At 41.8% G+C, this 25373-nt stretch overlaps 1 protein-coding gene across 3 annotated transcripts in view; it reads right to left on the bottom strand.

The window, feature by feature from the left end:
* grin2aa (glutamate receptor, ionotropic, N-methyl D-aspartate 2A, a) overlaps positions 1-25373 on the bottom strand; it is a 315483-nt gene that overhangs the window by 118750 nt on the left and 171360 nt on the right. For all 3 annotated transcript variants that reach the window (XM_063059218.1, XM_063059219.1, XM_063059217.1), the window contains exon 4: positions 23300-23414. In XM_063059218.1, coding sequence (XP_062915288.1) covers positions 23300-23414 — 115 coding nt within the window. The remainder of the gene's footprint in view (positions 1-23299; positions 23415-25373) is intronic.

Here is a 25373-nt window from a genome sequence, read left to right as displayed (position 1 = left end):
TCGATAGTGTGGTCAATTATATCATTGTTACTTTGGGGCTTGCAATGCACAATTTGGTTGCATGTCAAGTTTTCTTAAATTAGATTTAAAACTCTACTTCAAAAATACTTCACTGGCTGCAGGGTACTTTGGGATGTCCTGGGGTCCAATATATAGTTCCTTAGCAGTCCAGGGATTATCAATTTAACCAATGTGTTAAATATGACATATGTATGAACAATCCATATTCATTTTTACTGACGTAGGAGTGAGGGAGGAAGTGTTGAGAAGGATCTGAGAGATTGCAAACAGAAGCCTCCTTTATCGTGACTGCAGTTGCCTGGTATATAATTCCATGCATCATTCTTTTACCATTATTCATCGAGATAGATGATTATTTCAGTTCCTTATTCACAAAGTGAGACTGTCTCCGAGGACAATTCAAAAGCAAATACTGAAATACTGGAAACATTCAGGTAGAAAATAAAGAGCTAATGTGCCTCACTTACTCAGCACCATATTGCTGTCAACTCATCAAACACTCCAGCTGCCCAAGTTGGTCTGAAGATTCCCCAGTTGTCACTGCTTGTGTGATGTGATACTGAAGTGTGAAATCAGTACCACTTCCTCCACCACTGCGGTGGCGAGAGGCCCCCCACATAACTACCTTTGACTCTCCGCAACCACATAAACGACTTTGAGCAGCATTAGGAGCCGGAACTCCAGGCGTGCATGACTCATTCCAAAATGAGCCCCATTTCAAACTCAATCGTTATTTCAATTCTGTTTGGGCCTGACCATTTCTCCATGATGTAGTTGATCATGTAAGTATGACAGTATTAAGTGTTACTCACAATCAGTGGCCATTTTATTAGGTACACCTGTATCTAATAACTAATCAGCCAATCATGTGGCAGCAACTCAAAGCATAAAAGCATGCAGACATGGTCAGGAGGTTCAGTTGTTGTTCAGACCAAACATCAGGATGGGGAATACAATGTGATCTAAATGACTATGACCATGAAATGATTGCTGGTGCCTGTTGGGGTGGTTTGAGTATCTCAGAAACTGCTGATCCCCTTGGATTTTCATGCACAAGATGTTCTAGAGCTTACAGAGAATGGTGTGATAAACAACAACGTCTCGTATGGCAAAGTTATTTCCCATGATAGGGGAGTCTAGGACAAGAAGGCACGACTTCAGGATTGAAGGACATCCATTTAGAACAGAGATGCAGAGAAATTACTTTAGTCGAGTGTGGTAGATCTGTGGAATTTATTGCTACGAGTGGCTATGGAGGCCAAGACACTAGGCGCATTTAAGGCAGAGATAGATAGGTTCTTGATTAGCCAGGGCATCAAAGGGTTTGGGGAGAAGGAAAGAGAGTGGGGATGACTGGAAGAATTGGATTAGCCCATGATTGAAAGGCGGAGCAGACTCGATGGGCCGAATGGCCTACTTCTGCTCCTATATCTTATGGTCTTAACTCAAATAACTACACGTTACACATGTGGTGTGTAGAAGAGCATCTCCGAATGCACAACATGTCAGACCTTGAAGTGGATGTGCTACAGCAGCAGAAGACCACAAATATATACTGTGACTACTTTATTAGGTACTGCAGGTTTTCTCACTACTAATATTAACTATTTACTACTTCCTTCTATGCAAAGAACCTACTCGACTTAACATACACCGTATATAGCTATATTATGGAGCTGCGGCAAAGTACTACATTCAAATAGGCAAGATACAATGAAGAATATTGTTTGTAGTCTAATAATCCATCAATATATAGCACAGTGCACTCAAATGCCACAATAATCACCAATAAAATACTGGTTTGATCAGAGTTTGCTAAGAACAAGACTTCAAAGTTTGAATTAGCCATACATTTACTACTTTCATCAATATCAAGTAAATCCAGTCCAGAGGTTAAACAAATTACTGCACAAATTCGTGTTAATTGCCACAATCTTCAGTGACTACAAGGGGAAGAGCATGGCAACTGGAAATGTTACATTAGTAAAACATTGCTCAAGTTTCAGTCTAATAATACTATTAAGATAATTTTGTACTGGTACTAACTGCACTATGCTGCACTAAAGTAGTTTCATGGTGCAGTGGATAAAAAAGGACAAAAATTCCAAACCTCAACAAGATACAATAATTTTATTTTTTGCATCTATAGCAGTTATTACCCCTCAACCAAAGGGGATAACTTCACTCAACTTAACTTGCCCATCGATGAAATGTTCCCACAACCTATGGACTCACTTTCGATGACTTATCATCTCATATTCTCACTATTCATTCCATTTATTATTATTATTACTTATTTTGTTTTGTATTTGCACTGTTTTTTATCTTTTGCACACTAGTTGAATGTCCAACGGGTAAAGGTTTCCATTAATATTATGGTTACTATTCTATTATGGATTTATTGAATATGCCTGCAAGAAAATGAATCTCAAGGTTGTAATATGGTATCATAAGTGCACGTTGATAATAAATTTACTTTGAGCTTCGAAATTTACTTTGAAATTTAAATTAAGAGAAATAATTTTATGAAGAGTATAGGCTACAGAAAAAAGCATGTCAATAGTTGCTGAAAGCTATCAACACAGAAGGAAACTACAGATCTCTATGGTAAATAGTCTGCTTCATACATTATGCACTGAATACTTACATTGTTTCCTGATGTTCGCGTGTGAGCAGAGTGACAATGGATTGAGCTGCACAGATCTCAGAACAAGGGATGTTGTCTACTAAAGGCTAGAGTATTCTGTAAGCAGGGAGCAAATTCTATTTTCTATTTATGATTAATAATTTAAATTTTTATATTCACTAATTTTTACTATTTTTAATATTTAATATTTGTAATCCAGGGAGCGGGAAGCACAGAATCAAATATCGCTGTGATGATTGTATGTTCTAGTATCAATCGTTTGGCAACAATAAAGTATAAAGTATAAAAGTAAGTATAATTCCAAAATTAGATGTGCGAGGGGACTTTGGAGTCCTCATGCATGATTCCTTAGAGGTTAACTTGCAAGTTCAGTTGGCAGTAAGGAAGGCAAATGAAATGTCAGCATTCATTTTGAAAGGACTAGAATATAAAAACAAGGATGTGATGTTGAGACTTTATAAAGCACTGGTCAGACTGCACTTAACCATATAACAAACCATATAACAATTACAGCACGGAAACAGGCCATCTCGGCCCTTCTAGTCCGTGCCGAACTCTTACTCTCACCTAGTCCCACCGACTTGCACTCGGCCGATCCCACCGATCTGCAGCTTAATGTGAAAAAGACTAAGGAGCTGGTGGTAGACCTGAGGAGAGCTAAGGTACCAGTGACCTCTGTTTCCATCCAGGGGGTCAGTGTGGACATGGTGAAGGATTACAAGTACCTGGGGATACGAATTGACAATGAACTGGACTGGTCAAAGAACACTGAGGCTGTCTACAAGAAGGGTCAGAGCCATCTCTATTTCCTCAGGAGACTGAGGTCCTTTAACATCTGCCGGATGATGCTGAGGATGTTCTACGAGTCTGTGGTGGCCAGTGCGATCATGTTTGCTTGTTGTGTGCTGGGGCAGCAGGCTGAGGGTAGCAGACACCAACAGAATCAACGAATTCATTTGTAAGGCCAGTGATGTTGTGGGGATGGAACTGGACTCTCTGACGGTGGTGTCTGAAAAGAGGATGCTGTCTAAGTTGCATGCCATCTTGGACAATGTCTCCCATCCACTACATAATGTACTGGTTGGGCACAGGAGTACATTCAGCCAGAGACTCATTCCACCGAGATGCAACACAGAGCGTCATAGGAAGTCATTCCTGCCTGTGGCCATCAAACTTTACAACTCCTCCCTTGGAGGGTCAGACACCCTGAGCCAATAGGCTGGTCCTGGACTTATTTCCTGCCATAATTTACATATTACTGTTTAACTATTTATGGTGTTATTACTATTTAATTATTTATAGTGCAACTGTAACAAAAACCAATTTCCCCTGGGATCAATAAAGTATGACTATGACTATGACTATGACCATAACCCTCCATTCCTTTCCTGTCCATGTATCTATCCAATTTAAGTATTGCGAGCCGGTTTGGCCCCTTATCTAAGAAAAGGTGTTTTGATGTTGGAAAGAATCCTGAGGAGGTTCATGAGAATGATTCCGGGAATGAAAGAGTTAATATATGAGGAGTGTTCGATGGCTCTGTGCCTGTACTCACTGGGGTTTAGAAGAATGAAGAGGAATCCCATTGAAACCTATTGAAAGGTCTAAACAGAGTGGACATGGGGAAGATTTTTCCTGTAGTGAAGAAGTCTGGGGCCAGAGCGGACAGCCTCAGAATAGAAGGTTGTCCCCTCAGTACAGAGATATGGAGGAATTTTTCTGGCCAGAATGTGTCGAATCTGTGGAATTCAATGCCATAGTCAGCTGTGGAGGCCAAGTCATTGAGTATACTTAAAGCAGAGGTTGATCGGTTCTTGATTAGTCAAGGAGTCAAAGATTACAATGAGAAGGCAGAACAATGTGGTTGAGAGGGATAATCAATCAACCAGGATGAAATGATAGAACAGACTTGATGGGCCAAATGACCTAATTCCGCTCCTGTGTCTCACGGTCTTACTAAACTAATATTTTCAGGCTTTCTGACCCAGCACTGTAACAAGCTGTGATCCAGATATTCCAAACAGAAATAAGTATCAGTCTATAATGTGAAATTCACCATTTGTGGATGTGCTTTCTGTCAGTGGGTCAGCACTGCAATGACGCCTTTGGCTCTGGACCTGTGGCTACATATTCTACCTCACAGGTTGTAGAGCTGCAAAGGAAAATGCACAAATCTGGATGGAATCTGCAAGTTGAGTGGGGAAAAGATTGGGATGGGAAGTGGGACAGTCCAAAGGAGGCTCTACTTAGCCAACAGATGGCCAGATACCATTGAAATGGAAATCTCCATCGGGAAGGTGGACCTTTGTGCTGGAACATTGATCAGATGATAAACGAATGGAGGTAGGGTTGCCAACTGTTCTATACAGAAGGGACCTCCTTTATGTTGATACAGAATCAGTAAGCAATAGCCTATTTGTCTTACCATTTGCACAGTCTCAGTCCTGGAATGGTAAAGGTTGAGTCCTAAGCCAATAAGGACCTGAAGGCCAGAATTTTGTAATCAACAGTGAGAGCTGAACAGTGTCAGCTGAAAATCAAACGAACTTGCCTTGCCGCCATTTTCACAGTGGATCCAGGGACCAGCTGAAGAACCCTCCTCAGCAACTACAAGCCATTTCCACCACAGCCAGAAGGCCTGCCCAAAGCAACTTTGCTCCAGCAGATACTGGAGACCACGACAAGCTGCCAGGTCAGGCTGTCATGTTGTTGGGCAACTGCTGCAGGAGAGGTGATGGAGGAGAAAGGGAGCAAGAGGAAGGAGAAGCAGTGTTGCTGAGAGTTCCATATTAGAAGAGAGAAACCATACTTCCGTTGGAAATTAATTGCCCTCTGCAAAATAACCTGCAATGTACGTGAATGATTTTGATGTGGATGTGGGAGCAAGTCCTTAAATCTCATGATGACATGAAGAATGGAGGAGTTACAGATGGTGTAAAGGCTGCAGAGATATAGCAATGTGCCCAGACCCGTATGAGTGATTCACTTTGGAAACACTGATGAGGCTAGGACATACACCAAGCATGGTCAGGTCTTAGGGAGCTCTGAGTAACAGAAGAACTTGCCATACCAGTCTGCAGATCATCGAAGGTCATGCCATAGGTTAGAGATACGGTTCCGAATACACATAGAATACTGGCTCCATTAGTCAGGACATCAGACAGATAAGTAGGGAGATAATGCTTCAAATTAAGAAAACCTTGGTCAGAGCTCAAATGGATTACTGAATTAGAATCAGAATCAGATTTATGCCATGACAGTTATCAGGAGAGATTTTAGAAGCATGATCTGTTCTCCCGAGAGCAGAGGAGGTTAAGAAGGAACATGATTGAAGTGTATAAAATTCTGAAGGGTATAGGTAGGGTGGACTGCAGAAAACTTTTTCCCATACCAGAGGCAGACGAAACTAAATTACATGGATTTAGGGCATGGGGAGGGGGATTGAAGAGAGAAACTTAGACGGTGTATGGGGTGTGGACTTTCTTCCCTCAGAATGTTAATTATCTGGAATGCACTGGCTGAGAGTATTTGATGCTCGGATACTGAAGCATTTAGATGAGGTCTTGAAGTACTTGGGCATAGAAGACTGTGATCATTTGCTGGGACTTGGGATTAATATAGGAGGGCGCCCATTGGTCAGTGTGGACACGATGAGCTGAATATCTGTTTCTATGTTGTATCATTCAATTATCAGCAGACAGAAACTGTCTTCAGTGAGTACCTAACCTTTCACAAAGCCCACTGCAGACGTACGGACTTATACACAAGAGATATAGGAATTCAAAGTGCATTCAAGGTCTCCTGGAACAGACTGGCCAGAAGTACTTTCTATAAACATTACTGCATACCAGTAAGCAGTCAGTAACAATCCTTTACAGGGAAGACGGTCCTAAAGCAATAATTGGTGCAAACAATCAATATTACATGAACTACACACCTACATCTAAACCTACCTGCCGATGGCTGAGGGAAATTGCCTCAGACTGGTCCAGCTACAGAAATCTGCTCTCTACAGGCAGCATATGGCAGTGGGCAGGATCAGAACGGCCCAGGACTATGATAACATTCCCAGCTTGCCAACGATTTTGGGTAATTGCTACCCGCCTTTGGTCAGTGCATTATTTTTCTTTTCTGTTGGATGTTACAAGGCAGCTGTACAGTAACAACAGAAAACTACTGTTTATAATATGGTATGGACATTGTTATTACCACCAGCTGACAACCTACAACCCTCCAGGAAGTTGTATCTTGCTTTTGGAGCTTTTTTTTAACCATGTTCCTCACTAGCATAAACATGCTTAAGATATAATGCAAAGCGACAGTGTTTTATGAAATCTTGTTGGTAAATAAAATGTATTTATAAGCAAACCTCTGTGTAGAAATTAAGACTCAGGTCACTAGGCTTTAAAATGATTGTTTGGCTACCTTGCCAAATCCCCCAAACAATCCAAGTGTCTCCTATAGCAGGAAACACTATCGGGTGCTTGGTCTGGTGAAAATCAATCCTCTGGTAGTTAATACCAAAGCAGTTAACCGAACTCAAATCTACATTCTGCACTTCAATGTAAATTTATTATCAAAGTACGTATATGTCATCGTATGCTACCCTGAAATCGAATGTCAGGATGGAATATTTATTTACTGAGGTAGAGTGCAGAATAGGCACTTTCAGCCCCTCAAGACACACCGCCCAACAATGCCCCCAATTCTAATCATATCTTAATCACGGGACAATTTACAAGGCCAATTAACCTACCAATCGGAGCACCTGCAGGAAACCCACACAGTCACAGGGAGAATGTACAAACTCCTACAGGTAGCGCTGGGAATTGAACCACTAACCACTACACTCCATATACCTACTGTTAGAGTGAGTCTTTTTGGGTAGGTGATTTGTTTATACTTAAATGACTTTGGCCACCAGGCCTCTATTTGACTATTTGACAAAGTACTGTGGATTGAGTCCACAACAATGGGCTTCCTAAAAAGGTGTGAATACCAGATGCTTCTGGTGCCTGATGCTGTAGTTTTGAAGACAGTATTATCTATACATTATAAATATTAATTGTCTTCTATGTTAGCACATAAAATGCCAAATAAATGTATTGTGGATTTAACTTGCATTCCTGAAGGCTGTGGATACCAACCCAGACATGTTGGCGTCAGAAGGAAAGGATGAATTTCGGTGGTGTGATATTTTGTATGTAGCTTCAATAGGAAGCATTACCTATGCATTGTCTATAACTTTTTAAGTAGCGATTGCCTTTGTGCTTAGCATATAAATATCGAGCTCACATTGGGCTAGCAGACCTTTCTACCGATGCCTGCTGTACCTTGTTGTGTCGAATAAAGAAGCTGCTTTGTATCTACCAGTGACTCTGTCTCTCCAGTGATTTCATCCACGCTACAACACCTACCCTGATAACAAATTTACTTTGAATTTTTAAGTTTGAACTTTCACTTATGATTAAACAGAGGTCTGGATACAATACTACTCTAATCCTCTGTCAGATAACTCATACCATGTCTTTACATTGGCTTTCTTACTTATTCTTGCCTGTGATCACTTCCCATTTCCCAGCAAAACAAAATGATTTTTGGAGCCCTTAAGAAGATTTATTTATTCTTTATTCTCATAGCAGAATCCTTTAAGCATTACTATTTATTCTTTAGTGCAATGGCCCAATTTGTTGTGTTACGTACCCTGTAACTGGGTTGCCAAACCAGCAGAAATGGATCACTCAGTTGGAGTCTGGATTACTAGAACTAAGAAAGTTTTATTAAAGAAACAAGCAACACAGTACTCTAATCAAAAGGATAATAAATGCAACAGTTCAGCAATGATAAACACACATATACACAGAATTAAGATAACAGGATTAATCAAGCTCTATCGTTGTCTAGGGGTAAATGACTAGTTTCAAAGTGACGTAAAGTTCAGTTCAATTTAGTTCAGTTCAGTTCGCAGTAATCACTGCCGTGGCGATGGACAGTGGGGGGGAAGGAGAGAGAGAGCAAACGAATGAATATTCAAGGTTTCCAGACCTTCGCAGTCAGCTTTCGGGCGAGTCCTTTGTGATGTCATCTGAGGTCACCGACCGTGACCCCTCCGTTTCCAGATACGATCGTTTCCCTGCGCTGAACCTGGCACCCAGGCAAGGGTGGACACACACCAGGTTCCCGCCGATTGTGCCTTTCCACCCTGTGCGTCTATGGCCCGATACTTCCCACCGACTTGTGAGAGATGCACCGCTTCCAGGGTCTTGTTACCTCTGGTGTCGTGTGTGTGTCCTGCCTTAGCGAACCTGTCCCTTTTTATCCCCCTGCTGGGGTATCGCCTGTCCATCACTTCAAACAGTTCAGGGTTCAAAGGGGGAGCCGCTCTTGCCAGCTCTCCTTCCTTCATTAACATCTCCAAATACTGATCCATTGTTTTCCTTATCTCTCTCTCTCCTGAAGACAGGTGGCAGACCAACTGCTGATCCCACCGGTGCCAGCACAGGACAGCTACATCTTAATCTATGTGTATTCTTGTCACACTTCCCCCCTTTAAGGATTTTTACGGGGGGTAAAAATTACAAACATGAATACATTATTTGGTACACATAAATATACATCTTTATCAGCTATTTGGCTAATACAGCGAGTTTGAAGTTGTCAACACCTTGACAGACAGTCAGCCATCACATTTTCTGTTCCTTTTATATGTGTTGTTAATAATCCCTTAGACCAGGCTCCAACTTAGCAAACTTCATAGTGGTCAAAAACACTGATGAATTGCGATCAATGTAACCCCTCATTTGGTTTTGTCCCGGACCACAATAACAAGGGTCGACCCATTCCGACTTAGTTTTCTCTCGCAAGGGCTTAGTAGGAGGGGGAGGGGTAGTGACCGCAGAGTTATTGCAAAACTTCCTACGGTACCCCACCATTTCTGAGGGCCCTCTTGTCTGTCGGGGTTGGGAGGTCAGTGATAGCCTGCACTGTAGCTTGCATCGCTGCCAGCTGCCCCTGTGTCACCACAATTCCCAGGTAAGTGACCTTCGTGTGGCCGAACTCATTTTTTTCAAGGTTCACTATCAAGCTGGCTTCAGACAGCCGTATTAAACTGCCAATACACACCTCTGTGTTCGTCAGCCCTTTAGTCACTGAATTACTCATTCTATAGGGCTGTTGCTTGCTAGGCTGACCTAGTGTAACAGACACCACCCAACGTCCCAGTTCTTTGCATCGCCTCGGTACAATCAAACACACGTGTGCGAGTCGTTTAATTACTTCTCCTAAAGAGTCGCTTTGTTCGGGGATTAAGGGAGAGACCTTATCAGCAGACCTGGCCAAAACAATAGCCTTCTCCCATCTGGTCGATACCATACTCATCTTTTCAAAATGGTTTTTTTCTCTTATCAGGGGGCCCTTAGCTTCATTGATTTCCGCGCTAACACCGACTAGGTTTGTTAGCATATCAAAAGTCTGTGACCGTCTCAGTTCGCGTCGGCCATAATCAATAACATCCTTCCCCCTGGGCAGCCGGTAAACCACTTTCATGATTCCACCAACTGTTTCCTCCAGCACCGCAAATTGTCCACCGGGGGGTACCTTGTGGGCCAGGTTAAAAATCTCATCCCCATAATTCTTTTGCACCATCCCCCATTCCTCATCTGCGGGTACGGTACTTGGTCTCCCTTTCTTCCTTAGCACTTCCTCCTCCACCAAAACCATCAGCCCCTCGTCTCGCTCCTGTGCCTGCACAAATTCCTTCCTGGCTAATGCTAAGTCTGTCTCAGCTCCCTCACTACCTCTTGTTTCACTACACTCCTTCTTTTCACTTTCTACCCCCTTCTCGTACAAGGCTGGCAGAAACGTCTCAGCTAAATTTACTACCGCGGTCCAGTGATGAACCTGTGAGTCCATGGGCGGGGCCTCAATGCTGGCAGGCTGACCTGTCAATCTCACGGCTGGGAACACAATTCCCCCGGCGACGTCATTACCGAGCAAGACTTCCACGCCTTTCATCGGTAATTCGGACCTCACCCCGATCGTGACTAGTCCAGAGACCAGGTTGCTTTGTAAGTGTACCTGGTGCAAAGGGACTGTCTCTGTCCCTTCTCCAATACCTTTGACCTTGACATCCCCAGTCTGGGTCTCTGAGCTAAACTCTAATACACTCTTCAGTATTAGTGAATGACACGCTCCCGTGTCTCTCCAGATCCGTACTGGAACTGGGTTTAACCCCTCCTTCACTGACACCAATCCGGCCGAGATAAACTTCTCGCGCCCTTCCTGAACTTTGGCAGACCTGTCCTTCCCTAACGGTTCGTTTACCAGCTCGATACAGCCAGTCAAAATCGCCGTTTTTCCTTTTCCCGTCTCCTTCTTTGGGGCAAATCACCTGGACGCAAAGTGTCCGACTTTCCCACAATTATAACAGATGACCCCAGGAGACTTCCTACCGGACTGCTCCCGGTCTACCTTATCCTTCTCACTAGTCCCCGGCTTACTTTCTGACTTTTCCGGCGGACTCTCCCTGCCGTCCTGACTACCCTTCTGGTAGCCTTTACTCGGGGCAAACTTCATTTTATGCGTCAACGCATACTCATCCGCTAACTTAGCAGTTGCGGCTAACGTGGCTGCCTCTTTCTCATCTAGGTAGGGTCTCATACCCTCAGGGACACAACCTTTAAACTGCTCAATCAGGATCAGCTGTAGCAGTCTGTCATAATCCCCCTCTACCCCCTTCGAGGCGCACCAACGCTCACAATATGTCTGCATCTCACTGGCAAACTCTAAATACGTGCGGTCCCACTGTTTCCTCGCATTCCGGAACCTCTGCCGGTATGCCTCCGGGACCAACTCATAAATCCTGAGGATGGCCTCTTTCACCACCTCATACTTCTGGGCATCTTCCACGGACAAAGCTGAGTAAGCTTGTTGGGCTTTCCCTTTCAGTACACTCTGAAGTAAAACAGCCCACTTATCCCTCGGCCAGTCCTGACTTGTAGCAACTTTTTCGAAATGGAGAAAGTACCGATCCACGTCGGTATCGTCAAATGGGGGAACCAGCCTAACTTCCTGGGTCGCCTGGAACCCTCCACCTTGGTTCGGCACGGGTCTCTGCTCTGCCCTTATCTTTAACTTCTCCAGCTCGAATTCCCTTTCCCTCTGTTTCTCCTCTCGCTCCAGCTGTCTCTCTCTCTCCCTCTCCTGCCTTTCTAACTGTTTCTCTTTCTCCCACCTTTCTAACTCTCTCTCCTTCTCTTCTTGCTCCAACTGTCTGTCCCTCTCTTTCTCTTCTCGCTCCAACTGCCGTACCCGGAACTCGTGCTCGAGTCTCAGTTTTTCAAGCTGCACCTGTACCGCGTCTCCAGCAGGTTTTTCAATAGACACCACCTCCAGCTCACCTTGGGGAAACACACCTTTAGATACATAGTGCTCTACGATAGCTCTGTGTATCTCCTCTCTCCTCATTGTCGACTTCCCCTTAGCAAGATTCAACAGTTTGGCCACAGCTACCAATTCCGATTTCCTGGCATCCTCTAATGCCTCCAAGGTCGGCGCCTTTATAAATTCCTCAGCCTCCATTTCTGCTGTTTGTCTTTTCTTTCTTTTGGGAATTTTGACCCAATCAATTTACTCCGTCCCAAATTTAGCGTTCAAAATCGCGGACGAGAACCCCACTTATGTTACGTACCCCGTAACTGGGTTGCCAAACCAGCAGAAATGGATCACTCAGTTGGAGTCTGGATTACTAGAACTAAGAAAGTTTTATTAAAGAAACAAGCAACATAGTACTCTAATCAAAAGGATAATAAATGCAACAGTTCAGCAATGATAAACACACATATACACAGAATTAAGATAACAGGATTAATCAAGCTCTATCGTTGTCTAGGGGTAAATGACCAGTTTCAAAGTGACGCAAAGTTCAGTTCAATTTAGTTCAGTTCAGTTCGCAGTAATCGCTGCCGTGGCGATGGACAGTGGGGGGGGAAGGAGAGAGAGAGCAAACGAATGAATATTCAAGGTTTCCAGACCTTCGCAGTCAGCTTTCGGGCGAGTCCTTTGTGATGTCATCTGAGGTCACCGACCGTGACCCCTCCGTTTCCAGATACGATCGTTTCCCTGCACTGAACCTGGCACCCAGGCAAGGGTGGACACACACCAGGTTCCCGTCGATCGTGCCTTTCCACCCTGTGCGTCTATGGCCCGGTACTTCCCACTGACTTGTGAGAGACGCACCGCTTCCAGGGTCTTGTTACCTCAGGTGTCGTGTGTGTGTCCTGCCTTAGCGAACCTGTCCCTTTTTATCCCCCTGCTGGGGTATTGCCTGTCCATCACTTCAAACAGTTCAGGGTTCAAAGGGGGGAGCCGCTCTTGCCAGCTCTCCTTCCTTCATTAACATCTCCAAATACTGATCCATTGTTTTCCTTATCTCTCTCTCTCCTGAAGACAGGTGGCAGACCAACTGCTGATCCCACCGGTGCCAGCACAGGACAGCTACATCTTAATTTATGTGTATTCTTGTCACAGTTGATATTACATTCCTTCAAATTTCAGTAGTAGCCCTTCAAATTCTACACACCTGCAAGTGTTATGGTCCCTCTGAGTCAAAGCCTTGCTCAATCAGGAGCAGCTGAGGGATAAGTTTTAAATTAGACCCATGTAACAGATTTAGCCCAGATGCCGTGAGGCCAGCTCAATCCTTGGCTGGCAGACTCCCTCAAAGAGCAGCCCTGGCAGGATGCCTTATCAGATTTGCTGATTCGGAATGAGATATCTAACACGAGGGAGGAGAAGGTCTCTGTAGTCTGCTTGGCTGTCATCTGTCACTCAGTAGTTCCTCTCGAAGCACACAACCTATTAATTTCTGTAAAGTCCAGTGCTCAAGTTACAAGTGTAAAATACTGCTCCAGACTGCTTGCAAATGGATTAATAATCTATGACTCCAAAGTGGCTCCAGTCCATATGATACATGAAATATCCTTGACAGGAAAGAAGCATGCTCAATTTGTGTACCAGCCCTCTAATAACCATCTGTCCTTCAACTTGTGAAAATTATCTCCAATCCTGAAGCAATGCTTAAAGGGTTCTGCTCTGGGGCAGCTCAGTAACAAGTTGGAAACAGCAGCAATCAAACCAGTATTATATCCTTTAGTGATTTTCACTACGTACTTGACGGGTGTAATGTCCTACGTGGCTGTCCGTGGCCTCCTCTACTGCCACAATGAGGTCACTTCCAGGCTGGGGGGAACAACAGCTCATATTCTGTTTGGATAGCCTTCAACCTGACAGCATGAACATTGATTTTTCCCCGATTCCAGTAATTTCTCCCCCTCCCCTCTTTCCTTTTCCACTCCCTATTCTGGCTTCCCTCTTTCCCCTTCTCTTCACCTCACCTGCCTATCACCTCCCTCTTCCATGCCTCCTTCCCTTTCTCCCCTGGTCCGCTCTCCTTTCCCATCAGATTCCTCCTTCTTCAGCCCTTAACTTTTCCACCTAACACCTCTTAGCTTCTCACTTCATCCCCACTCCCTCACCCACCAACCTTCCCTCTCACTTGGCTTCACCTACCACCTTCTTGCTCGTACTCCTTCCCCTCCCCTACCTTCTTATTCTGGCATCTTTCCCCTTAATTTCCAGTCCTGAAGAAGGGTCTCGGCACAAAACGTTGACTCTTTATTCCTCTCCATAGATGCTGTCTGACCTGCTGAGTTGCTCCAACATTTTATGTGAGTTCCTCCAAATTTCCAGCTTGTGCAAAATCTCTTGTGTTTATTTTATGGGTGATCTGCATTTCTACTATTGCTTCCTTAAAATGGATTGATCAATAAGGCCATGGGTTTTGCTACATCCAGTTTCCTGGAGAGTGTTGTCATCATTAATGTCTTCATCCTTGAGAATCCTTATGAGCAAGCTGCACTTTATATGTTTTACCATCAACACTGAACTGAAGAATACACACAATATGGTTCCAATGTTGAAGTGTGTTTCTGGTCATTTGGGCTCTAAACACGACCATGATCAGAAGATGACACTGGTCATGAACTCTTCAACAAGACAAACCTTCAGGTAGATTGCCATCGTCATCTTGACTTCAAAATCTGGACACACCATCATGTCTGCAGATCCAAAAGCTATTTAACCAAACTAAGAACATGATCATTGTCAACACTTGAATAGAATGTTAATCTAACTGGCTTTATCCACAAACCCTAGAAATTTACTGCACCTCTTAAGAATATGAGAAACAGGGGCAGGAAAGCCAATCAGTCCCCCCTGTCTGTTCCGCCACAAGAAGATCATGGCTTATCGTTCACCTCTGAGCCATTATATTGCCTCTAACCCCTCAATCTCTTTAATACCTAAAAACCCACCTATACCTCTCTTGCATATAGTAATGGAGCCTCCACTGTCCTCTTGGGTAGGGAATGTCAAAGGTTCACAACCCTCTGGAAAAGCTCTCTCCTGATGGCCAGTACTTCATTTCAGACTATGACTCTGGTTCTAAACATATCAACTCTGCCTCTTTCTTGTCAACTCAATCACTTCTCGTTTCTCTAAATTCTAAAGCACTTGGGTCAATTTTCTCAGTCATTCATCATAGGAAAAACCTTTGATCAGTTACTGCACTCCCCCTATCATAAGTACATCCAAATTTGGGTAGGGAGACCAGATCTGCATCCAATAATCCAGACGCCATTTCACCAGCACCCGATATAATCAGAACAAGGCATTCGACATTTTTTTACTCAAATCCTTCTGCAGTAAAGGCTAACACGCTATTTGTTTTCCTATCTGCTTATTATTCATAAAAAGGTAACTGTCACTAATTTGTATATACTAGCTACCTGCCCCTCCACTCTCAGGCTTATTGCACTAATAGTTCGTCCCCTCACCACCCCACCAATCACAAATATGGCTCTGCCCTCTGAGATCCTCCAGCAGGTTGTTGCCTGAGTATAAAGACACTCACTCAGATTCTTCTCATGAGCTGCACCTTTCTTTCTTCTACTAAAAGCTATGAGCTCACATTTTTCTATATCACATTTCTTCTGCCAGGTCCCTGCCCACTAATTTAATTTTTTTTCCATCCACTGAAGCCTCCCTGTCACTTCAATACAGCTCACACGACCACCTAGCTAAGAATATCATCAGCAGACCTGCACATATCACTCTTGATCTCCTCATCCAAATCACTGATACAGATTGTGAACAACTGCGTCCACTGCGCCAGTCGCGGCAGCTGTCGTTTGCCTATGGGTGGTTCTCACCCCCTGCATGCCACCTTGGCTGAACAGAGGAGCACTTTTAGCGATGGACTAAGACAATTTCGCTGCTTCAAAGAGTGCTATATGAGGTCATTCTTACCTTCGGCCATTAGGCTCCAGAATGAGTCAACCCATGCTGGAGAAGTGCTGTCCCCCTCCTGTATACTCTTTGAGGGAACTTATTTTTTATTCTTTCTCACTTCTCTTCTAATATTTGCATCTCTGTGCACTTGTAATGCTACTGTGACACTGTAATTTCCTTTGGGATTAATAAAGTACCTGTCTATCTATCTAGCCATCCAACACAGAACGGTCCGATCATTTTTATTTATTTATTCAGAGATATAGTGTGGAACAGACCCTTCTGATCCAACGAGCCACATCACCCAGCAACCCTCTTATTTAACCCTCGCCTAATCACAGGACAAGTTACACTGAGCAATTAGCCACTAACTGGTATGTCTTTAGACTGTGGGAGGAAACTGGAGCACCCAGAGGAAACCCATGTTCACATGGGAAGAATGTACAAACTTTCCTACACAGGATGCCAGAATTGAACTCCACACTTCAATGGCCTGAGCTGTCATAGTGCCATGCTAACTACTGCGTTACTGTGATGCCCTGTGTTTTGTTCTCGACTTTTAAAGGCCTGCGAGCCTGCAAGTCCGTTGGGGACATCGAAGGCCCAATGTCTTCGAGTCCACAAGTCCGCTGGAGGCTGGAGGCCCAACGGTGAGCCTGAGCCTGTGCTGATGTTGGAAGGTTGCCTGTGTGTGTGGGTAGATGAGGGAGAGGCTTGTTCTGCTGTTGTTCTGATATGCCTGTTGCTTGTGTTGTTCTGCGAGCATAGCGAGCATGCTATGTTGGCACTGGAGTGTGTGGGGACTCTTGTGGACACATTTGTAGGTTGTGTTGGTTGTTAACGCAAGCAGCACATTTCATTCCAGTTTCAGTGTACATGTGATAAATAAATGAATGGATTAGAATCCGACTCAGAAATTTCTGTCCATTAACCTACACACAATCCACATCAGTATATAGTCTGCAATAGAATGTAGTCAAACTTCACTTAAAATTCTCAGTGTGGTACCCCAATCAAATACCTTTTGAAAATCCAGGTACATCACATCAGCTAATTTGCCTTTATTTATTTTGCTGGTAACAAACATAAAACATTTTAACATATTTACCAAAATAATCTCCCTCTCGTAAATCTATATTAACTCTGCTCAATCCTATTTTGTACTTAATTCCTTGTTATCACTTCCTTAATAAAAGGCTTCAGCACTCTCCCTTCCTCTGATGTCAGCCTAACCCTCTGTTGTTTCCTTCAATTCTCTCTCGTTCTTTTCTTAGAAAGTGGATTCACATTTGCTATCTTGCAATCTGTGAGGTACTTCAAAGTAAATAGAATACTAATAGCCACCTCCTTCAAAATGTTATATAAAAAAAATCCTGAAGACCTGAGGATTTAAAATTTTCAGTTCTACTCGCTGATCTAATACTTATTTTTACTAGTGCTAATTCTTTTAAGCTTCATTCACTCTGAACCAATATTCTAAGGGTATGTTCTGTGTGTCCGTCATCTGAAAAGAATCTCAATGTTCAAAAAGCTCAAAGTCAATTTATTATCAAAGTACATATATGTCACCATATATGACCTTGAGATTCATTTTCTTGCAGGCATTCACAATAGAACAAAGAAGTACAAAAGAATCAATGAGAAACTACACACAAAGACTGACAAACAACCAATGTGCAAAAGAAGACAAACCGTGCAAATACAGAAATAAATAAATAAATAAACAAACAAACAAACAAACAAACAAATAAATAAAAAGACAGACAGATAGCTAGATAGACCATAAGACACAGGAGCAGAATTAGGCCATCTGGCCCATCGAGTGTGCTCTACCATTCAATCATGGCTGATCCTTTTTTCTTTCTCCTCCTCAACCCCAGTTTCCAGCCTTCTCCCCATAACCTTTGATGCCATGTCCAATCACGAACCTATCAATCTCTGCCTTAAATACACCCATTGACTTGGTCTCCACAGCTGCATATGGCAACAAATTCCACAAATTCACCACTCTTTGGCTAAAGAAATTTCTCTGCATCTCTGTTTTGAAAGGGCACCCCTCTATCCTGAGGCTGTGCCTTCTTGTCCTAGACTCTCACACCATGTGAAACATCCTTTCCACATCTACTCTGTCTAGGCCTTTCAATGTTCAAAAGGTTTCAACGAGATCCCCCCTCATTCTTCTGAATTTCAGCAAGTACAGCCCCAGAGCTATCAAACGTTCCTCATGTGATAACCATTTCACTCCTGAAATCATCCTTGTGAACCTCCTCTGAACCCTCTTCAATGCCAGCACATCATTTCTTAGAAAAGGAGCCCAAAATTGCTCACAATACTCAAGGTCTGGCCTCACCAATGCCTTATACAGCCTTTGCATTACATCCTTCTTTTATATTCTAGTCTTCTCAAAATGAATGATAACATTGCATTTACCTTCTTCACCTCCGACTCAACCTGTACAAGGATTCTCAAGTCTCTTTGCACCTTGGATTCTTGTATTTTCTGCCTGTTTGGAAAATAGTCTAGCCTTTTGCTCCTTCCACCAAAATGCAAAGTGCATACACTTCCCGATGCTGTATTACATCTGCCAATTCTTTGTCCATTCTTCTGATCTGTCTGAGTTCTACTGCAGCCTCCCTGCTTCCTCAACACTACCTGCCCCTCCACCTATCTTCGTATCATCTGCAAAGCCATCAATTCTGTCATCCAAATTGTTGACATATAATATAAAAACAACCAGTCCCAACACAGTCCCTTGTAGAACGCCACTAGTCACGAGCAGCCAACCAGAAAAAGCTCCCTTTATTCCCTTTTTTGCCTCCTGCCAATCAATCAATCCTCTATCCATGCTAGTATCTTTCCTGTAATACCATCAGCTCTTTTCTTGTTAAACAGCCTCATATGCACTACCTTGTCAAAAGCCTTCTGAAATCCAAGTACACAACATCTACTGATTCTCCTTTATTTATCCTGCTTGTTATTTCTTCAAAGAATTCCAACAGATTTGTCAGGCAAGGATTTCCCTAAAAGAAACCATGCTGACTTGGCCAATTTTATCATCTGCCTCCAAGTACTCTGAAATCACATCCTTAACAATTGACTCCAACATCCTTCCAACCACTGAGGTCAGGCTAACTAGCCTGTAATTTCCTTTCTCCTGCCTTCCTCCCCTCTTGAAGAGTGGAGTGATATTTGCAGTTTTCCACTCTTCCAGAACCATCCCACAATCTAGTGATTTTTAGAAGATCATTACTACTGCCTCCTTAATCTCTTCAGCTACCTCTTTCAAAACCCTGAAGTGCAATCCATCTGGTCCAGGTGATTTATCTACCTTCAGACCTTTCAGCTTCCCAAGCACCTTCTCCCTGGTAATAGCAACTGCACTCACTCAACTGCCCCCTGACACTTTTGAACTTCCAGCATGCTACTGGAGTCCTCCACAGTGAAGATGGATGCAAAATACTTATTTTGTTTGTCCGCCATGTTCGCCGTGACTTCCGTGACTCCCATTATTACCTCTCCAGCATCATTTTCCAGTGGTCCGATATCCACTCTTGGCTGTCTTTTACTCTTTATATATCTCAAAATATTTGGTACTCTCTCTGATATTATTGGCTTGCTTACCTTCATATTTCATCTTTTCCTTCCTTACGGGTTTTCAGTTGCTTTCTGTTGGTTTTTAAAAGATTCCCAATCCTCTAACTTCCTATTAATTTTTGCTTTATTATATACACTCTCTTTTATTTTTATGTTGCATTTGACTTCCCTTGTCATCCATGGTTGCATGACCCTGCCTTTAGAATACCTCATCTTCTTTGGGATGTATCTATACTATGCTTTCGAATTTTTCCCAGAAACTTCTGCCATCATGCCTGCAAGTGTCTGCTCCTAATCAACTTCGGCCAGCTCCTCTCTCATGTCTCTATAATTCCCTTTACTCCACTGTAATACTGATATACTTTAGCTACTCCCTCTCAAATTGCAAGGTGAAGTCTATCATATTATGATCATTGGTTCCTAAGGGTTCCTTTACCTTAAGCTTCCTAATGAAATCTGGTTCATTACACAACACCCAATCCAGATTAGCCTTTCCCATAGTGGGTTCAACCATTTTTTTTCTTTGAAAATTTTCCACAATTCTATAGCAACGAAGTTGCTATACTGTACCTATATTTACCAAGTGAAAGAATTTGCATGTCAAAAATGACTGCATTCTATAGAGAAAGCCGTCAGACTCCTGTAGTAATTGTGTTCCAAATACAGAACTTCATAAAAGCTTTCAACAAAAAGTGGCTCTATAAATATTTCAAAGTGATCACTGAAAAAAATAGTTACGGAACTCCCTTGGCTTTGGGAGAAGGATATTTTACTGACTTATTCTGAAAGCAGAAGGCAGACAATTATAACAACAATATTACTATATGTTTTGCAGAAAACATTGCAAAGGCCAAGAATATGAACAATTACTCTGAGATAATGTTCTTTTCAAGTTAGTTCTGAAGAGGCATCAGTGGTCTTCATGTCAGTGCTATGGTGAGATGGTAGGTTCAAGACCAACATAGGGTTTGCTATGTTGTTGGATATCCTGTGTATCAGAATGAGGTCCATCTACACTATCATGTATTTATAATACAGACACGATGAACTGTCCATCAACCACAGCTGTCGAAAGTGGGGGACGCAGAATTATGACAGACTCATAGATTACGCAGCCCAATTCATCCATGCCGAGTAAGTTATCTACCTCAGCTAGTCCCGTTTGCCTGCGTTTTGCACATATACCTCTAAACATGCACTAAATCCAATATTCTATTTTGGATTTATTGAGCATGCCCACAAGAAAGTGAATCTCAGGGTTGTAAATGGTGACATATATGTACTTTGATAAAAAATACTTTGAACTTTAAACTTTTTCTATCCCTCTAAAAGTATTTAAATATATGCAATTGTACCTCCTCTACTACTTCCTTTGCCAACTCCTTACGTACACACACCACCCTCTGAGTGAAAAACTGGCCCCTTGGGTACCCTTTAAATCTTTCCCCTCTCACCTTAAACTTATGACCTCCAGATATGAACTCCCCTAACCTGGGCAAAAGCCATCGTAAAAAATAACTGAAGAAAATTATGGAGAAGATACTTTGAATGGAATACTTAGGTACGTCTGTATAATAACTATGAAGGCAGTGGCTAAATGAACTATTTATTGAATGGACATAATCAACAATGTAGGATGGCTCACCTAATGATGTACAATATGTTATGATCATAATTTATGAACTTCAAGAGCAAGTCCATTCCACCAAATCCAGATTTCCTCAGCAATTTGAGTGTGTTAGAATAAAGCAGTCCTTTATTTCTTATCAATGGGAAGGCAGAAAGGTTAGTTTGCACAGTGAAAGAAGAAGTGGGCTATGGAATGTCATTCAAATTTCACTATGTAACATAGACTTGCAGCATTTCTCCTAATCTGTAGGACAAATGAACAGTCCACAACAGGATATACTATTGTTGAAATATTAATGAATAGAAGAATCAAAGCCCTGTGAAGTTTCATCCAGCCTAGTTTGGAAGGAAACTTGAAGGCCAGTCAGTAAAAAAAAAACATTATGAGACAAGTTGCAAGTTCCATATATATCAGACTTCACGTATGAAGATCTCTCCACAGAATGGAGATGAAAAGAAGGGATGATGAACAAATAGTAGTGATATACTGGCCTAGAAAATATCACGCAGGTTGGAGAGAAATTCTGTGAAGTATATCTCCACCGTGCTGGCTAGTGGCATAGTGGCATCAGCGCTGGACTTCAGAGCGAAGGCTCCCGAGTTCGAATCCAGCCGGCTCCCTTGCACACTTTCCATCCGTGCTGGGTCGAGCTAGCAACTCAGCCTCGTAAAAATAAGAAAGCCTGCTAAAAAAAATGCTGTCATGACGTCATCCTGATGACTCCACTCGGAGTTAAGGGCTTTCTTCTTCTTCTTCTATATGTCCTCCACTTAATAGTAGTGGAACACAAGAGAATAGCAAAGTGGAATGTAATACACATTTTCTCTGAAGTAGGTTCAACATTGTTCAAGTGGAGGCAGCATTTATATTGCTGAGGTCCAAGATGAATGAAACTCCAACAATATCTGATGAAGCTACAACTTATACACAAGTAACACTGATATCTTTATGTAGATTACCAAACATGCAGAAAGCAAGGACTCGGCTAAGATTGGAATTATGCAAAACTGGTTTAGATTTTCATATTCTTACAAATAGTGAGTAAAGTGCGGACTGTTTAATATTGGTTGAGAACAAAGATTGTTAGTTTATGGTCACCCCTTAAAGGAAGTTTGTCTTGCGATCAGCTAATTTTTAAATTGCAATCATTTTGTAAGAGTTATCAGAGTCAGTGAAGAGCCCTGAATATACAAGCATGTTTGAGCACTTCATGTGTCAAATGTATGACCCTCTATCTCTGCAATAGGCTTCATTAGAAATTAAGAACCCATTGAGCACACATACAGTATATTACAATATACATAGCATTAAAGGTATGTTTAAGCTGTCTCAGTAGTGGATATGTGTGGAACACACTGACACCAACAATGAAGTATTTGTCTCTGAGAAAACTGGGCATATTCCATTAATGTATAAGAACATAGTTCTAATAAAATATTTATTACAAATTCTTAATTTGAAGAAATAAAACTGATGCAATAAAGTACTTAGTGTTTAGTAAAAAATGGAGGGCTATGTGGGAGGGAAGGGTTAGATTGATCTTGAGTAGGTTAAAAGGTCAGCACAACATAGGGGCCAATTTGCCTGTACTGCGCCGTACTGTTCTATGTTCTGTGCTCAATAACATATTTTGGAATATTAAGCACACCCTACAGTGCCATTGGGACAGACAATTATGCTTATTTAACATTGAAGAAGGAAGTGTTTTATGGCATCTCACTCGAAGAGCTATGGTTCTTCCCACTTGAGTGTGCAGTTAGTCACAGAGAGTGGTTTGGAGTGGGAGAATGCTGCCTTTCAGAAAGAACTGATAGTAACAAGAAGAAGAGGGAAAATGAAAGCCAACTTTCCAACTTGTCCTGTTATTGAGTAATAATCATAATTCTGTGGAGAATCCAAACACCGCACATTCAGGTAAGCATATGAAAAGCAGAACATTTCACTGATGTTAAAATATGGTTGCTTACATGAAACATGTTGAAAGTCAAATTGGATGACCCTGAAGCAGAAATGGGACACCTTGTCTCCCAAATCGAAATGAAACAAGGTGCGAAACTTACCTTTTCCCAGGTACGCTCTTTGTTCAATACTATCACCACTAGCTTTGGGTTGGACTGATACCCATCCCGAGTGAAGGAGAGATCTCTGCCATTCCAGGATACGTTCATCATAAACCTGAGGGGTGAATAGAAAACAGTTAATACTAATCTGTATGTCATCATTCAAAGGTTTGAATAATAAAATATGCTGATAAATTGAAACTATATTTTGTAGTTTAGCATGTAACACCTGAACTATCTGAAATAGATATTTTTCATAGATTCATTTCTATAGATGTTGCCTGACCTCTGAGTTCCTCCAGCGTTACTTTTTCTAATGGTGCTACTATATGGTTATACACCAGTAATAAGTGATAATATAATTCTACATGACACTTGAATTAATTTCTAATGCTTCATCCAGATTATAAATAAGGTATAATAAATAAAGTATGAGATGCTCTTCCACTGTCTTCACAATTTTGTCACCAACAGGAAATCTTTGAGCACAATCCTAGCTGGGATCATAAACCAGGGATATTTTCCAGTGCATTATTCAACACATAATAATGCATCATATCACATGATGTTATCAGTATTTACATATTGGTTATATAATGAGTTTATTTGCAAAACTATACTCATTCAATAATTATATTGAATTGAGAGTTTTATCATTATTCTTTATTCCTGGAGAAAAATATTCTTTTTTTTATAAAAGCAGTTCATTTTTTATCGCAATGGTCTAATGCGTAATTAAACATTATTTACAAGTTTGCAACATATGTTTGTGATCCTTTGTTAGTAATATTAATGTGATTATGTAATTTCTGGCTCTTTTACAATGCACTGAAATGTAACATCCTATTTCAAAGAAAAAAATAAACAGAAGAATTTGTTGTAGAATCAAAGCTAATTACGATAAACCCACATAAATGGTAAAATGATTTCACAAGAGCATCAGATAAAGTTTACAATGACAAATAATGTAGTTTCTTTCTGCAAAAAAACACATTCTGACAGGAATTTGTACTAAAGAGGTTTCGTCTGATATGGATATTCAGGAATTGCTACTGCAATTCTCAGATACTTTGTTCAAACAGCTGAAAGGTTTTACACATCTGTGGAAACAGTCAATTTGTAAGTGTTCCTTGTTGTCTCCAGGGTATTTGAGGAAATGAACACAATTTGGATGATCATACTTGGAATTTTCATGGTTTGAATTGTTTGTTGTACTTGTGATTCAGGTAATGATAGAAATCACCATTTCATATGACATTTATCTATTAAAGTCAAGTTGATATACATGAAAGAGTAAGGAAATATTATCACTCCATTACACGGATGATAGAAACAGCTGTCACAATTCTTCAACCAAATCCACATGGATTTCATCCTTTATTCTTTCTCTTAGCATTCTTTATGTTTTGGGCAGCCCCTGTTCAAGATTTAAGAGGGCAATCTTCCATCCCAACTTCACTTTCAAGTTCAAGTTCATGTTGAAGTTTATTGTCATTCAACTATTCACATGTGTACAGCTAAACGAAACATTGTTTCTCTGGGGCCAAGATGCAAGAAAGTACACATAGTCACACACATCACACATAGTTACGATGCAGCACAGAAATACTATTTACACAAGTCCCAGAGTGGCATACTGTAGCCTGAAGGTTAACAGGTTGACATAAAATGTGAGGAGCATGTTTATGCAAGACAGTATAATGTTGTTGGCACTATTGTAGTAAAACAAGCAGTGGTATAGATATATGAAACAGCTGCAATATAAAATGGAAAGATGACCAGTGCAGGATGAGAATCTTTCTGTGAGTTGGGGTGTTGGGAATGGTGTAGAGGCCTCAGGGCATTCAGACAGGCTGTACGTGTGTTCTGGATGAGAGAAGGGTATTAAAAAATCTAACTGCCTGGGGGAAGTATTGACAGATCTGATTCTTATGCTGTGGTACCTTCCACAAGGAGATTGTGGGAAGGACGGGAGAGGAATTTGACGATGCTGGAAACACTGCATATGCAGTGCTTCTGATATATGATCTGAATTGGGGGAGGAGGGAAAGAGACTCCGATGGTGTTTTCAACA

The sequence above is a fragment of the Mobula hypostoma genome, chromosome 9 (assembly GCF_963921235.1).
Source record: "Mobula hypostoma chromosome 9, sMobHyp1.1, whole genome shotgun sequence".
NCBI classification, from domain to species: Eukaryota; Metazoa; Chordata; class Chondrichthyes; order Myliobatiformes; family Myliobatidae; genus Mobula; species Mobula hypostoma.
The sequence above is the reverse complement of the archived record's forward strand: the minus strand, read 5'-3'. Positions and strand labels throughout refer to the sequence as shown.